The sequence below is a fragment of the Mustela nivalis genome (genome assembly GCF_964662115.1).
Source record: "Mustela nivalis genome assembly, chromosome: 19".
NCBI classification, from domain to species: domain Eukaryota; kingdom Metazoa; phylum Chordata; class Mammalia; order Carnivora; family Mustelidae; genus Mustela; species Mustela nivalis.
Window position 1 is genome coordinate 30,292,234 of NC_139038.1, and position 17,127 is coordinate 30,309,360.

General features: G+C 46.7%; 1 protein-coding gene and 1 long non-coding RNA gene across 6 annotated transcripts in view; one reads left to right on the top strand and one right to left on the bottom strand.

Moving 5' to 3' along the window:
- Positions 1-14,684: 14,684 nt before the first annotated feature.
- On the bottom strand, positions 14,685-15,554 carry LOC309854696. Its single transcript, XR_014306360.1, has 2 exons — positions 15,360-15,554; positions 14,685-15,042 (listed from the first exon to the last, which is right to left on the bottom strand). It is a non-coding gene; the product is annotated as an uncharacterized lncRNA (long non-coding RNA).
- An 84-nt stretch (positions 15,555-15,638) lies between these two features.
- Positions 15,639-17,127, top strand: part of GSPT1 (G1 to S phase transition 1) — a 37,045-nt gene continuing 35,556 nt past the window's right edge. Inside the window, exons 1-2 of one of the 5 annotated variants that reach the window (XM_082714103.1) lie at positions 16,251-16,723; positions 16,890-16,943. Coding sequence is in view for 1 of the 5 variants with exons in the window: in XM_082714101.1 (XP_082570227.1) it covers positions 16,577-16,943 (367 nt within the window). In the remaining 4 variants the exon portion in view is untranslated. Of the gene's footprint in view, positions 15,753-16,104; positions 16,944-17,127 lie in introns of those variants that run through there. The other 4 variants (XM_082714102.1, XM_082714105.1, XM_082714104.1 and 1 more) reach the window with 4 other exon arrangements.

Consider the following 17,127-nt stretch of genomic DNA (forward strand, 5'->3'; position numbering starts at 1 on the left):
TCGAGCCGCACAAAGGGGAACTCTGTTCAAGAGGTCTGAGAGTGAGGAGTGATGTCCCTAGGAGGGTCAAAGTGGTTCTAGGTCAACTCTCAGAACGAACATTTCTTCTACTTTCCGGCTTCTCCCACCATCAGCCTAGATCATGTGATAAGTCCAAACTGGCTGCTGCTTTGATAGTGAGGGGAGAAAATAAATCTTTTACCCACCTTATGTTCTCTGGCTGTAAATTGCTCCCTGTAAATTAAACTAACAAAAGACAGATTGACAAGAGAAAAACAGAAGTTTATTAGCTTGTGCATTTAGTGGAGGCACTGACAGGAGGAAGGGATGGTTAGAATTTGGGCTTATAAGCATCTCAACAGAAGAGCAATCCATTTTTGGAGAAGTGATAAATCAAAGGGAAAAGACTTTGAACTTCTAGAGGCAGCAAATCATGGGAAGGTAAATAGAGAAACTAATGGTGGTCAAGGCTAGCCGTTAGCAGGGTTTGCTATGCGGATGGATGCCTTTGGTGATGATCATCCAGAGTCATCTCCAGTGATTAACTTCTGTCCTTCCTGGTAGTGGGGGAGGGGAGAGGCCTTCACAGATTTTTGTCATACTTGTAGGCAAATGGGGGAAGGGGAGAAAATTTTTCTTAAATCTGTTTCTTCTCAATTGTTCTCAGCTCAAAATAATCCTTATGCTAAAGTGGCGTATTTGGGGGTGGTATATTCTGCTACCCTTCCATAAGCATTTTATTTATTTTTTTGAAGATTTTATTATTTATTTGACAGACAGAGATCACAAGTAGGCAGAGAGGCAGGCGCAGAGAGAGGAGGAAGCAGGCTCCCTGCTGAACAGATAGACTGATGCTGGACTCGATCCCAGGACCCTGGGATCATGACCTGAGCCAAAAGCAGACGCCCAATCAATTGAGCCACCCAGGTGCCCTCAAAAACCATTTTAAATAAGTAAAAACTTATTCTGCTATAATTAGGGCCATACATTTCCCCGAAGTCTCTAGTAATTGAATAAGCTAATTATTTGAGTTCGTATTGAGCATCATTTCCTCTGGTGAACTCCTATCCATTCTCTCAGAACCCAACTAACAGGTCACCTCCTATGAGAAGCCTTCCCAGATATTCTTCTAAGGAAGTTACGTATATGGGTGCCTGGGTAGTTCAGCCAGTTAAGCATTCGAGTCCTGATTTCAGCTCAGATTAAGATCTCAGGGTTGGGGGCACCTGGGTGGCTCAGTGGGTTAAAGCCTCTGCCTTCGGCTCAGGTCAGAGGGGAGCCTGCTTCCTCCTCTCTCTCTGCCTACTTCTCTGCCTACTTGTGATCTCTGTCAAAAAAATAAATAAAATCTTAAAAAAAAAAATCTCAGGGTTGTCTGCTTGAGATTCTCTCTCCCTCTCCCTTTGCCCCTCCCACACATCCTCAATACATACATAAATAAATCTTAAAAAAAAAAATAAAAGTTAAGTATTCCCTGCCCTTAAACTTTGCATAGAGCATTTTCACCAAAACAAACAAGAAACCAAGTAACTGTGTGAGGTGTTAGCAGACTTGATTATGGCAACATTTCACAAGGTATATGGGTATGAAATCATCACATTGTATACTTTAAATATATATCTCTCTATATATACACACACATATATATACATATATATATTTTTAAATGAAGTATAGAGGCACCTATGTGGCACAGTCAGTTAAGTGTTGGACTCTCAGTTTCAGCTCAGGTCTTAATCTCATGCCAGTGAGATCAAGCCCTGCTTCTGACTGTCTGCCTGCTCAGCGTGAAGTCTGCTTCAGATTCCCCACCTCCCCCATACTCCTCTGGCTTGTGCTCTCTCCCTCTCTCTCAAATTAATTAGTTACTGAAATCTTTTTTTAACATAAAATAAATTAAAAACAAATAAAATGATGGGGTGCCTGGGTGGCTCAGTGGGTTAAAGCCTCTGCCTTTGGCTCAGGTCATGATCCCAGGGTCCTGGGATGGAGCCCCGCATCGGGCTCTCTGCTCAGCAGGGAGCCTGCTTCCCTCTCTCTCTCTCTGCCTGCCTCTCTGCCTACTTGTGATCTCTATCTGATAAATAAATAAAATCTTTAAAAATAAATAGGTCACTGAAATGAAATGAAATACAGTCAGCATACCACATTCCAGGAGTTGCAGGTGTATGACATAGTGATTTGACAAGTCCGCATGTGATTCTGGGCCCACCCCAAGCGCGGCTACCATCGGTCATCATACAACACTATCTCAGTACCCTCACGTTCCCTATGTGGTATTTTTCACCCCTGTGACTTACACATTCCATACCGGAAAGCCCGTACCTCCCACTCGCTTCACCTTGCTGCCCATCTCCCTACCCCCTCAAACACATTACCATTTTATTTGTCAATTATACCTGAATCAAGCTGAAAGATAAAACCAGAAAGCAGCTATTAAAAAAGTCTTGCCTTGGGGCACCTGGGTGGCTCAGTGGGTTAAGCCGCTGCCTTCGGCTCAGGTCGTGATCCCGGGGTCCTGAGATCGAGCCCCGCATCGGGCTCTCTGCTCAGCAGGGAGCCTGCTTCCTCCTCTCTCTCTGCCTGCCTCTCTGCCTGCTTGTGATCTCTCTCTGTCAAATAAATAAATAAAATCTTTTAAAAAAAAATAAAAAAGTCTTGCCTAGATTTCTATTATTATACAAATCAGATTTTTTTTTTTTTAATTTGCCAGTGATAGAGGGAGAGAGAGCGAGCAAACACAGGCAGACAGAGAGGCAGGTAGAGGCAGAGGGAGAAGCAGGCTCCCTGCCGAGCAAGGAGCCCGATGTGGAACTCGATCCCAGGACGCTGGGATCATGACCTGAGCCGAAGGCAGCCGCTCAACCAACTGAGCCACCCAGGCGTCCCTACAAATCAGATTTTTAAAGATCATAAAGTATTTCAAACATACTGCAGGGAAAGAGCTGAGCAGACACCTGCCTACCTATCACTTAGAGTTCCCAAATGAAAACAGTCTGCAACATTTGCATCAGGTCTCTTGTAAAAATAACTAACAGGCTAACTTTCTAAATAAAATGTTACCCAGACAGCTAAAACCGTGGCTTCATTTTATTTCTCTCCCTCTCTTTTCTAGGGTAAAGAATAAAGAAAAGAACAGGCAGGCGGGAATTAAGCTCGGAAAGGCAACCAGCCCTTCTTGGCACAAGCTTCCCTTTCATCTTTTGCTGCTTCTCAGAAGACTGATGATATCTGGAGGAGGAAATCCCATTAGAGGAGGTGCAGGAGAACCAGGAGGCTGTTGAGGAATCAGTGAGGCATGAGTAAGTAGGTGAAATGAACTGAGGGCAGAGACAGTCTTTAATGTCACTCACATCCTGAAAACTGTGTAGTCGGCTTTCATAGCATCATATGCTAGTAAATGTAGTCTGTGTTCCCCGGGCGTGCTTCAAGGCTCGTCAGGACCCCAGCAAAGCTGGTATCAATAATGAAGGCCAGTCACATGGGGGGAGGTCAGGAGCCCGGGAGGGAAAGTGAGACCCCAGCATTGCAGGCTGTGTTGCACTGGGTGAGCTAACATCAGTTTCCAGGAAAGGGCTTCAAGATCATTAAAAAGCCTGTAGGTCCGGGTCACCTGGGTGGCTCAGGTTAAGCCTCTGCCTTCAGTTTAGGTCATGGTTCCAGGGCCCTGGGATCGAGTCCCACATCTGGCTTCCTGCTCAGCAGAGAGCCTGCTTCTCTCTCTGCCTGCTGCTCTGCTTACTTGTGCTCTCTCTCTGTCAAATAAATAAATAAAATCTTTATTAAAAAAAAAAAAAGCTGGTAGGTCCTCAGTGGACTCATGAGTAATCAAAGTAAAATGAATGAACGAACGAACTAGTATATACCCTACTACCAAAGAGAGGGACACAATCCACCCATCTCCCCTGAGTGCTGAGGAACTTGGAGTTAAATATTGTGATCAGTCCATGAGCCTTCCTCACTCAAAAAATCTTTTTTTAAATTTTTTTTATTATTAACATATAATGTATTATTTGTTTCAGGGGTACAGGTCTGTGATTCATCAGTCTTACACAATTCACAGCGCTCACCATAGCACATGCCCTCCCCAGTGTCCATCCCCAGCCGCCCCCTCCCCTCCAGCAACCCTCAGTCTGTTTCCTGAGATTAGGAGTTTTTTAGGGTTTGTCTCCCTCTCTGGTTTCATCTTGTTTTCATTTTTCCCTCCATTGCCCTACGATCCTCTGCCTTGTTTCTCAAATTCCACATACCATTCACTCAACACATCTTTTTTTTTTTTTTAAACATTTTATTTATTTATTTGACAGAGAGAGTGATAACAGGTAGGCATAGAGGCAGGCAGAAAGAGAGAGGGAGAAGCAGGCTCCCTGTTGGGCTGAGAGCCCGATGTGGGGCTCGATCCCAGGATCCTGAGATCATGACCTGAGCCAAAGGCAGAGGCTTAACCCACTGAGCCACCCAGGCGTCTCTCACTCAACACATCTTGATATCCTTTCCCCCTCCTCCCTTTTGTTTATCTTGGTTTCTGACTCTTCTCTCCTTTTACGCTTTTCGGCTTTATTGTTCCTACTTTTGTTATAAAATGCTCCCAGTCTTCTTTGGAAGTTAATAGGGGATTGAATCAGTGACATTTTTAAGATGTTGCCCATCCTGCTGGAATCAGTGACATTTTAATTTTTTTTTTATTTTTTACAGATTTTATTTATTTATGTGTCAGAGAGAGAGAGAGAGAGAGAGAGAGAACAGGCAGGCAGAGTGGAGGCAGAGGCAGAGGGAGAAGCAGGCCCCCTGCTGAGCAAGGAGCCCGATGTGGGACTCGATTCTAGGATGCCAGGATCATGACCCGATCCGAAGGCAGCTGCTTAATTAAACAACTGAGCCACCCAGGCGTCCCTCAGTGACATTTTTTTTAAAAGATTTTATTTATTTATTTATTTGACAGACAGAGATCACAAGTAGGCAGAGAGGCAGGCAGAGAGAGAGAGAGAGGGGGAAGCAGGCTCCCTGCAGAGCAGAGAGCCCGATGTGGGGCTTGATCCCAGAACGCTGGGATCATGACCTGAGCCGAAGGCAGAGGCTTTAACCCACTGAGCCACCCAGGCGTCCCCCTCAGTGACATTTTTAAACCAGAAATTCATTTCCAATCCAACTGATGAGAAAACAGCTTATTTGCTAAAGCAAAGCATTAAGAGGCGTTCTTTAGAGAAACTGATTTGTGTAATTTCGGATTGAGTCCCTAATCAAGACACACGGGTGATGTTGGGATTCTGGGTGAGGATATAGAGAATGAGCCATAGCTTTGCAGTCTGACAGACCCCGGTTCGGGTAATTCAATATCTCTGTTTTCTTCCCTTGACAATGGACATAGTACAGGCAGACCCGGAGGGTATTGTTAAAGATAATGGCCTGGGGCACCTGGGTGGCTCAGTTGAGCATCTCCCTTCAGCTCCGCTTGGGTCATGATCTCAGGGTTCTGGGAGGGAGCCCCACAACATCGGGCTCCGGGTTCAGCAGGGAGCCTGCTTCTCCCTCTCCCTCTGCCCCTCCTCCTGCTTGTGCTCTCTCTCAAATAAATAAATAAAATCTTTTTTTAAATGCCATGAATAATTTTTTTTTTTTTTAAGATTTTATTTATTCACTCCACAGAGAGACACAGCAAGAAGGGAACGCAAGCAGGGGGAGCGGAAGAGGAAGAAGCAGGCTTTCCACTGAGCAGGGAGCCCGAGGCAGGGCTGCATCCCAGGACCCTGGGATGGTGACCTGAGCCAAAGGCAGATACTTAATGACTCAGCCCCCTAGGTGCCCCAATAATTTAAAAATAATAAAGATAATAGCCATATGTTCCGGCAATTCCTGCTTCTGGGTATATATCCCAAAAATTGAAACCAAGGACCCAGACAGATACATTGTACACCTATGTACCTGCAGCACTGCTCCCAGTAACCACAAGGCGGAAACCACCAAGGGTTCATCCAAAGATTCATGGATAAACAAAATGTAGTCAGTTCACACACTGGAATGTTATTCAGCCTTCAGAAGACTGAGCTTTTTTTTTTTTTTTTTTAAGATTTTATTTGTTTATTTGAGAGAGAGAGAGAGAGAGTGAATTAGGGAGAAGGTCAGAGGGAGAAGCGGACTCCCAGTGGAGTTGGGAGCCAGATGCGGGACTCGATCCTGGGACTCCAGGATCATGACCTGAGCCAAAGGCAGTTGCTTAACCACCTGAGCCACCCACGTGCCCAAGAATGAGATTTTGATACAGGCTACAACACGGATGAATCTTGAAAACATGCTAAGTGAAATTAGCCAGGCACAAAAGAAATGTATGCTTGCACTTATATGAGGCAAATTAATAGAAAATAAGATAGGGGTGCCCTGGGACTGGGGAAAGAAAATGAGGAGCTATTGTTTACAAGGTTTTTGTTAGAAAAAAAAGGGGCGCCTGGGTGGCTCAGTGGGTTAAGCCTCTGCCTTCAGCTCAGGTCATGATCTCAGGGTCCTGGGATCGAGCCCTACATTGGGCTCTCGGGAGCCTGCTTCCTCTTCTCTCTCTGCCTACCTCTCTACCTATTTGTGATCTCTGTCTGTCAAATAAATAAAAAATCTTTTAAAAAAATGAAAAAGTTTTGGACATGGACAGTGGTGATGGTTGCGGAGCAACAGGGATGTATATAATGGCACTAAATTGTACCATGAAAATGGTTAAATAACAATTGCTATTATTACATACTTGCAAAATATATACGTTATTTACTAGATTAGCTTAAAGCTACTGAAGTTTGCTGTTTTCCTGATTCCACTTATAAATCACCTCCTCCCCCGACAAGGGGTCTGTGAAAACACACGGGGACCCTGGAATGAAGCTAGTCAGGCTTCTAGATATAAAACATAATAAGCTCAGTGGGTTAAAGCGTCTGCCTGGTCATGATCCTAAAGTCCTGGGATTGAGCCCCACATTGGGCTCTCTGCTCAGCAGGGAGCCTGTTTCCCTCTCTCTCTCTGCCTACTTGTGATCTCTGTCTGTCAAATAAATAAATAAAATCTTTTTTTAAAAAAAGGCATAATAAGCAATATGCTAATACTTCTGGAATAATGAGCCCTGATTTCTGCAGAATCAATCAACTTTTCATCTGAGTTAACTGATCATTATCAGACTTTCTCTGTGCTCTCCATTATGGGTCCTTTGCACTCACAAAGGGGATGTAATGAGATAATCATTAGCAAGGAGACAGCTATTTCGGATGTAAATCGATCCGCTAGGGGAACCTGGGGACTGAAGTAGCTTAGATAGCCAAGCTCTCCTAACACGGGGAGCAGAGCTGGGCCAGGCTGGCTGAGGAAATGCACAGATCTGGAGAGCAAGGGGTGGCCTGGTAGCTACCTTCTGCTCAGGGGAACAAACCGTTTACAGGGGAAGCCAGCAGGGGTGAGCCATCATTGAACCTCCTAGATTTTAGTCACAGGAGGGCACCAGGATTTTTACACTGGGTAAGATCTCTGAATGCAAGCATTTCCTCTGGGTGGATGGCTTTGGAAAACGGGAAGCTTACAAAGGGATATAGAAAATTGGCACATGGAAGCATCTCCCAGTCCTGGGAAAACCAGAACAACTGGTTTTCAAAGCAGTTCCTCGACCAGGCGGTTAACCCACAGGAGCTGGTTGAGGGAGCCAGATTCCACACCAGGATTCGGTGATGGACTCCTTCAGACAGAGCGCTGGCGCTCAAGGTCATTGCTGCTGTGCCGGCTTTACCCACTTTAACAGCGTTGTCCCCTGCTTTCTTTTTCTTTCTTTCTTTTTTTTTTTTTTTTAAGATTTATTTATTTATTTATTTGACAGAGATCATAAGTAGGCAGAGAGGCAGACAGGGGGTGAGCAGAGAGCCCGATGCGGGTGGGGGGGGTCAATCCCAGGGCCCTGAGATCATGACCTAAGCTGAAGGCAGAGGCTTAACCCACTGAGCCACCCAGATGTCCCTGTCCCCTGCTTTCCATTCAGTGTTTCATTACCTTTCTTACCTTGCACACTGTGGTCGTCTTTGCTTTGGGGTTTTTTTTGACTTATGGAGACCACCCCCCACCACCACCACCAGTTCTGCTGCTTTTCTGTTTGATGTCAGCCCAAACTGCATTTCCATTCATCCAGACTTCAAAAACAAACAAACACCGGGATGGTTGGCCCCAGCTGCCCAGTAGGGAACTCTAAATGGGTGAATTGTAAGGCTTGTGAATGGAATTTCAACAAGCTGTTAAAAACTGAAAACCAACCACAAGAAAGGAGAAAGTCCAGCCAAAGTGCAGAATCAGGTCAATTTACCATAGTGGTGGTTGCCAATTCTACCAAAACATGTGCCGGGTGAGGAAATGAAGCAGTAAATCATATTTTGTATCCTTTATGATTACCTGGGCTAACATGCTACCCTGTTTCTAAATTTCTATGAATAATTTAGAGTTAGCTGTACGAAGCAACTACAGAAACCCAACTAAAGCCTCTGTAGTTTCAATTCTGAGGAGTATTGAGTGCCATGATAGGTTCCCCAACATGTTTTTGGGTTATTATTATTTTTTTTTTAATTGGCCAGATTGTCTTTAGAACAGTGGCTCTCAAGCTTGACCTCACTTAGAGGCCTCATATTTTAAAATGTATCAAGATCCGAGGGATGCCTGGGTGGCTCAGATGGCTAAGTGTCTGCCTTCTGCTCAGGTCATGAGCCCAGAGTCCTGGGATCGAGTCCCCCATTGGGCTTCCTGCTCAGCGGGGAGCCTGCTTGCTGCTTCTTCTCCCACTCCCCCTGCCTGTATTTCCTCTCTCACAGTCCTGCTCTCTCTCTGCCACATAAATAAGTAAAATCTTTAAAAATCAAGCAAACAAAACAGAAAGTAATCCACGCTGGTGAGGATGTGGAGAAATTGGAACACTGGAGCATTGCTGGTGAGAATGTAAAATGGTTGAGCCTGGGTGTATCTGGGTGGCTCGGGACATGATCTTGGGGTCTTAGGATTGGGCCCCATGTGGGTCTCCCCACTCAGCGGGGAATCTGTTTCCTCCCTCTCCCTCTGCTCCTTCCCTGGCTGGTGCTCTCTCATTCTCTCTCTCCCAAATAAATAAAATCTTTTTTAAAAAAGATTTTATTTATTTATTTGTTTGTTTGTTTGTTTGTTTGTTTACTTGAGAGCGTGAGCAAGAGAGAGCATGTCTGAGTGGCGGGGGGCAGAGGGAGAGGGAGAAGCAGGCTCCCCATCCAGCAGGTAGCCCGGAGCGGGACTCAATCCCAGGACCCCGGCATCACGACCTGAGCCGCAAGCAGACCCTTAACCTACTGAGTCACCCAAGTGCCCAATAAGATCTGTTTAAAAAAACGGTTTAGCCTTGTGGAAAACAGTACAGAGTTTCTTCAGAAAATGAAACATATAATTACCATATGATTTAGCAAGTCTACCCTGCCCCCTTTTATAAAGATTTTATGTATTTACTTATGATAGAGAGAGAGACAGCACAAGCAGGGGGAGCAGCAGAGGCAGAGGGAGAAGCAGACTCCCGGCTGAGCAAGGAGCATGCTGTGGGGCTTGATCCTAGGACCCTGGGATCATGACCTGAGCTGAAGGCAGATGCCTAACCCACTGAGCCCACCTAGGCATCCTTCCAATTTGCCTTTTTGCTACTGTAATTTTCTTGTCCTACTCTCTTCTGCCTGTAGAAGTCTTTCATTTTGTTCAGCTCTTCAGAGCTCTTTTCTGTCTGCCAGGTGGGATGCTGTTTAATTCCCGAATCATTGAATAAAGACGATAAGATCTTTAAAATTTAACCAGTTGAATTTTTACCATAGTTATGTAAAATAATACACTTCTTATGGCTAAATCTAGTTTGAATGGAAATTTCTGTAACTTGTTTTCTGAAAGGATCCTGACATTTGTACAAATACTGTTGTACAAAAAATGTTTGGAAATAACCTAAAAGCCCATCAGTAGGGAAAGGGACAAATAACAAAGAAATATAAACATAGATGGAGTTGCTCTGTAGCAGTTAAAAGACAAGCACAGGGGGGCGCCTGGGTGGCTCAGTCATTACGTGTCTGCCTTCGGCTCAGGTCATGATCCCAGGGTCCTGGGATCTAGTCCCACATCGGGCTCCCTGCTCCATGGGAAGCCTGCTTCTCCCTCTCCTACTCCCCCTGTTTGTGTTCCCTCTCTCACTGTGTCTCTCTCTGTCAAATAAATAAATAAAATCTTAAAAAAAAAAAAAAAAGGACAAACACAGGAAGTGAAAAGTAGGCTTTATATAGTCTATGTAAATTGTGAAACAAGACAGTGATCTTTTATTGCCTTGTATGTTATATGTTTAGACTTATTTTATTTTAAGGTTTTATTTATTTTAGGGAAAGAGAGCATGAGAGTGGGGGAGGGTTAGGAGAGGGAGAAACAGACCCCCACTGAGTAGGGAGGGCGACTTGGGGCTCAATCCCAGGACCCTGGGTTCATGACTCAAGCCAAAGGCAGATGGTTAACCAACTGGGCCACCCAGGTACTCCTGTATGGGAATTATTTTATTTCTGATCTTAAAACACGAGATAAGGTGATAAGATGTTAGTAGTTGCCGATCTCAGGATTCTATATAGATATGTGAATATGAGTCTTTTTTTTTAAAAAAAGATTTTATTTATTTATTGGACAGAGGGAGACACAGTGAGAGAGGAACACAGCAAGGGGAGTGTGAGAGGGAGAAGCAGACTTCCCATGGAGCAGGGAGGCTGATGCGGGACTCAATCCCAGGACACTGGGATCATGACTGGAGCCGAAGGCAGACGCTTAACGACTGAGCCACCCAGGTGCTCTGAATGTGAGTCTTTGTACTATTTTATATGTATAGAATTCTCAAAGGCACAGACAAACAAACAAAAAACACCCTTTCCCCAATGCTGCCCCTGGTCCAGATTTAATTAAGGAAGGTAGAAAAAGCCTTTTGGTAAAACCTGGGAACCAAGGTTAAAGTCTTGGTCTCTGAGAGATTAGAAAGCGTGGCTTTTTGTTAGTATGTGAGTTTTGAAACTTTGAACTTTTTATTTGGAAATAATTAGAGATTCATGAGAAATTGAAATTGTATTTATAATACAATGGGTATTGTATTATAGTGTGATGGGTCCCCTGTACCCATCACACTGTTTCCCCCAGTGGTAATATCTTCTGTCTCCGTGGTACACTGTCAAATACAGGTAACTGACATTCCACAATGCAACTGAGGACTCTACACCTTACTGGAATTCTACCTGTTTAAACTTTTTTTTTTTTTTTAATGTCTTTAAGGTACAAAAGCAATTTGCTCATTATTGAATGAGTGGATACTTCAGCTGTGTATGTGCCTACAATGGAATATTACTCAGCCACAAAAAGGAATGCTACTGATTCGTGCTATAGCGTAGATGAACCTTGAAAACTTTATGCTAAGGGAAAGAAGCCAGGCACAAAAGGTTTTCTGTTGTGTAACTCCTTTCATGTGAATGTCTAGGATAGGTAAATCTGAGAGATAGAAAGGAGATTGGTGGTATTCAGGGGCAGGAAGCAAAAGAGAATGGGGAGCATGTTTCCATGGGAATAGGAACCATTCTGAAAATAGTAATGGGTTTTCCTTGTGCCGTGATAAAAATGCTTCGGTACTAGACAAATGTGGTTGCACAACTTGTGAATAATTACCACTGAATTACTCACTTTGTTTTTATTTATTTTACTTTTTATTTATTTTTTAAAGATTTCATTTATTTATTTGAGAGAGAGCCAGAGAGAGCAGAGCACAAGCTGGGGGAGGGGTAGAGGGAGAGGGAGAGGGAGAAGGAGAAGCAGGCTCCTTGCTAAGCAGGAGCTCGATGTGGGACTCGATCCCAGGATCTTGGAATCATGACCTGAACTAAAGGCAGACACTTAACGGTTGAGCCACCCAGGTGAAGATCTAGGGAAAGAGCATTCCTGGCAGCGGAAAAATCTAGGCGCTTCTAAAGAAATAGGATTGCACTAGATACACTGATCCAGTATATACCCTACACATACAAAATACATTGCTGATGGGGATCGCCCCATCAGCACCTAGTCTGTATCACTCTTTTTGATGGCTGTGTTTTATTCCACACTGCTGTTATCCATCACCTGTTTTAGCAGAATTTCCGTGTTGATGGACATTTAGGTTGTTTCTGGTTTGGAGCTGCTGTAAAAGTGCTGGAAAGGTCAGCTTTTTACACTTGCGTTCATATTACTTTTTTTTTTTTTTTAAGATTTTATTTATTTGACAGACAGAGATCACAAGTAGGCCGAGAGGCAGGCAGAGACAGAGGGGAAGGGAAGCAGGCTCCCTGCTGAGCAGAGAGCCCGATGGGGGCCCAATCCTAGGACCCTGGGATCATGACCTGAGCCGAAGGCAGAGGCTTTAACCCACTGAGCCACCCAAGCACCCCTGTGTTCATATTTCTACAGAAAACATTTTCAGGAGCAGCCCTGCTACCTCCGTGTTCATCTGTGTGCACACGTTTTTTCATCTGCTAAACCCTGGGGATGGTCACCAGTTTTCATATCAACCTCCTGCTCAGAAGCATAAAAGACAAACTTTATTATTTAGGCATGGAACCCTATGTGGGGCTTGAACTCACAACCCTGAGATCAAGACCTGAGCTGAAATCAAGAGTGAGATGCTTAACTGACTGAGCCACCCAGGCACCCCCAAAAAGCTAAGCTTTTATTGTATTTCACTTTTTAAAAAAGATTTTATTTTGTTATTTATTTGACACACAGAGAGAGAGAGAGAGAATCACAAATAGGCAGAGAGACTGGGGGGGGGGGAGCAGGCTCCCTGCTGAGCAGAGAGCCCAATGCAGGGCTCCATCCCAGGACCCTGACCTGAGCCAAAGGTAGATTCTTTTTTTTTTTTTTTAAAGATTTTATTTATTTATTTGACAGAGAGAGATCACAAGTAGGCAGAGAGGCAGGCAGAGAGAGAGAGGAGGAAGCAGGCTCCCCGCTGAGCAGAGAGCCCGATGCGGGACTCGATCCCAGGACCCTGAGATCATGACCTGAGCCGAAGGCAGCGGCTTAACCCACTGAGCCACCCAGGCGCCCCAATGCCAAGCTTTTAGATCAAAGAAGCAAAACAAAGTACCCTGTGGTAAAGTAAAAAGGGAAGGTGCTGACCTTTAATCAGGTGACCCTGATTCACTTTAAAGGCAGAACTAAGCGAGGAGAGGAAGACAGCAGAGAGCAAAAGAGAGAGCATACTAGGAATGCCAGCTGGTGGGGCTTGCATCGCAAGATGGAAATTCTCTGTCATGGTTAGGGTTAGACCTTGAATAAGCATGGTGTTGTGAAGTAAAGTGGTGGTCAAGTGAATCCTGTGTGTGAGCCACAGCACAGAGCAGGATGTCCTTGGGAAAACTCTTAAAAGTTCATAGTCCTGTGTCTCGACAGCCCTAAATAAGTATAAAAGAGCAGTATTGTTGAAAATTCCCTATTGATGCACTGATTCATCCGATGAAACATTTCGTTTTCTATGCCTGGCATGATACCAGGCATTGGGAATCTAAAGAAGATGAAAAGAAGCTGACCTCAAGTCATTCAGTCTTAGCACAACAGCAATTACCAAGAAGAACTTCTCACTTGCCTGCTGGAGCAGGGCCTCAACCCTGGAAAGTCAAGGCTTTTGAAAACCAATGGAGTGGATCCTTCCCTGAATTTCCATGATTATCCTATTCCCAGTCCCGGAAGTTAATCACATCAACCGATTTTCTAAACTGCAGGTCTCAGCAGGGTTTGTCTCTAGAAAAAGACCTAAAGCACAAAGACACTGCTAATTTAATCCGATGTGAAGACCTAACCTAAGAGCAGCCGGTCATCCAGTGCCCTACGGGTGCGTGATACTGGAGTACAGCATCCCAGGATAAAGCATTTAAAGGACAGTGTGGATCACTGTTTAAGTCAGTTGCTTGTTTTGACATTTGTCTGTGTGCGTTTATATGTGTGTTGACTTTTTTTTAAAAAAGGAGTATGTTAGGGAGTGCCAGTCTTGAGTGGGAAGGCACTTTATTTTGGACACACTGTATTTTCTTCCTGTTGTGAATATAAGATAAAAATATTTGTCTCAAAAGCAATGCAGGGGGGCGCTTGGGTAGCTCAGGGGGTTGAGCCTCTGCCTTTGGCTCAGGTCATGGTCTCAAGGTCCTGGGATCCAGCCCTGCATGGGGCTCTCTGCTCAGCAGGGAGCCTGCTCCCCCACCCCCTGCCTACTTGTGATCTCTATCTGTCAAATAAATAAATATGATCTTAAAAAAAACAACAAAAAGCTACATGTCTTAAAAAAAAACAAAAGGCAATGCAGGTCTCCCTTATATGAAGGAAGATCCTGAGTTTTTATCTTGATTGTTAGTAAGTACTATGTAAATCCAACGGCAATCACTTAATACCAACTTTAAAGTGGGACACTCTTAAGAAAGATTTAAATGGGTCTTCAGAGAACTACATTAATAGGCTGTAAGCTGAACTTTGTATTAATGGGGGATAAAAAGAAAAATCAATGTCCAGAAGTTTTCAGGGACCACTGGCCACAGATCTGAAGAAAAACTTAAAGCCAGGCTTGTTATAATGGAGGTCTCTGTTTTCTTCCCATATACATCACTTGATAGTCCGAGTGTTAAGAGTTCAAGAAAAAAGCATTCATAAAAATTGTTAGTTTAATATTAAATCCAGTTTCAAACCATTTTAGTATAGATTTGTTTTGAAAGGTACCTGACAGCTTTGTTTTTGAGGGGTCTCATTAATGGGCTGGATCCTCTTTGAAGACAGAGGTATTTAAAATTTCAATTCGCATCTAGATCTAGAATTTGGACCATAAGAAACATCTATTCTCGGGACACCTGGGTGGCTCAGTTGGTTGGGCAGCTGCCTTCGGCTCAGGTCATGATCCCAGCTTCCTCCGATTGAGTCCCACATCGGCCTTCTTGCTTGGCAGGGAGCCCGCTTCTCCCTCAGACTCTGCCTGCCACTGTCTGCCTGAGCTCGCGTTCTCTGTCTCTGACAAATAAATAAATAAAATCTTAAAAAAAAAAAAGAAACAAATATTCTCTTTGTGTGTACACCTTTACTCTGTAATTTTTAGCACGTTAGTTGCACTCTGTCTAGACTCCTTGGAGGAAAAAAAGCAACAATATGTCTCCCCCACCCCACCCCCCCATCCTTCACCCTCCCCCCGCCGCCTCCCGCTGGGGCTCCATATGGGTGAATTGCGGGAAAACTTAACAGGGACTCAGAACAACGTTATTTTCCTACTTCATATAATTGGGTGTAAGTATTTATCTTTTGCTTCCCCCCGCCCCCACCTGCATGTTTACCTAAACTCAGCCGGGTGAGAAGCAGTCAGAAGCAGTCAATAAAGCCCTAGGGGAATACTCGAGCAAATCCCAGCGCACTTCGCCTAATGCTGCATGTAGAAGCTGGACGCACCAAAATAACCCTATTAGTTGCATACAGCTGGACCCTTCATGGAATAGGCCAATCCTCTGTTTCATTTGCAAGGCCTTTGGCCGGGAGGAGGGAGGGATGGAAAAGTTTGGGGGAAGGCTTTAAATGACTAGTCAAACAGACGGTGAGTCATTCAAAGTTTCCAGTTAATAATCCCCTGTGCCGGGGCAGAGCCTGGGCCCGAGCGCTTTACGAGCCACACTGCAGTTGAAGTTGTACTGTCTCACGGCTTTGGGCTCTTCTACCAAATGAATACATAAAATGTAAGACGCGCAGCGCCGGCTTTGAAATGTAGGGCAAAAATGTGGCTGGGGGCGGGGAGGAGGAGGGTGGAAAGACAGAGCACAAGGTAGGGAGCCTGGCAGGCAGAGGACGCACGGGCTGGTGATGGGCAAGGAAGGGCTTCCAGGAGGGGACCGCTGTGCTTTGGACCTTAGAACTGCAGTCCGTCTCCCCTCATCCTGAGCCCAACTGGACTGCGAGGACTAGCCCGGCGATTGAAGTGTCGCGCAAGGACGCGCCCCCACCCCTGCCCCCCACCCGGTGACAGGTGGGGCCGCCGAGCGACGACAGGACCTCCCCCTCCTCCTCGCGCTGCCTGCCGGGAGCCGGAGCCGCTTCCGGTTGCTCGGGGGTTCCGAACTCCGACTCCCGTCGGCCCCCGGGAAAACCGCAGCGGGGTCGCGCGGTTGCCGCCGGAACTCGTAGTTCCATCTGCTGCTGCGCTTCATAGTCGGAAAGGGGAAGGGCAGGGCCAAGAACTACCGAGGCGAAGGTACGGGTGGCGGGGAGGGGTCAATCCGCGCCGGCGTGGGGTTGGCGCTGAGGCGGTCGGAGGTGGTTGGGGTTGGGTGGGAGGAGATCCGCTCGCACACACGAGGAGGGTTGAGCGGCTGCCGCCGTTGTCGTCGCGAGTGCGGAGTTGGGACTGGAGCCTTCGCCGCGACGACGCCGGGGATTGTGTCGCTAGCTCCCGGCCCCTCTACCTCGCCGCCTCGCCGGGTCAGCGCGGCCTGCTCCTGCCCGGCCCGTCGCCCCCGCCTCCATTTCCCGCCCTCTCTTCACCACACACACGGCCCCCCCGATCATGGATCCGGGCAGTGGCGGTGGCGGCGGCGGCGGCGGCGGGAGCAGCAGCGGCAGCAGCAGCAGCGACTCGGCGCCCGACTGCTGGGACCAGGCGGACATGGAAGCCCCCGGGCCGGGCCCGTGTGGCGGCGCCGGCGGCCCCTTGGCGGCGGCGGCGGCGACGGCGGCGACCGAGGCCCAGCGTGAGCACCTCAGTGCGGCCTTCAGCCGGCAACTCAACGTCAACGCCAAGCCCTTCGTGCCCAACGTCCACGCCGCCGAGTTCGTGCCGTCCTTCCTGCGGGGCCCGGCCCAGCAGCCGCCGCCCCCAGCTGGCGCCGCCGCCCCCAACCACGGAGCCGGCAGCGGCGCGGGAGGCCCTCCGGGTAAAGGGCCGGGACGCGCGGGGCGGCCTCTGGGCACGGGAGGAAGCCGGCCTGCGAGGGCGGGAGCAGCCGGCCTGGGCCCGGAGCCCCCTGGGGATGGGGGTGGGGTGCGGTGGGCTCGGGCGGCGCGCCCCGCGGGGCCCGGCGGCACGTGGAGCGCTGACACCGGCGCCGGACGCGGGCA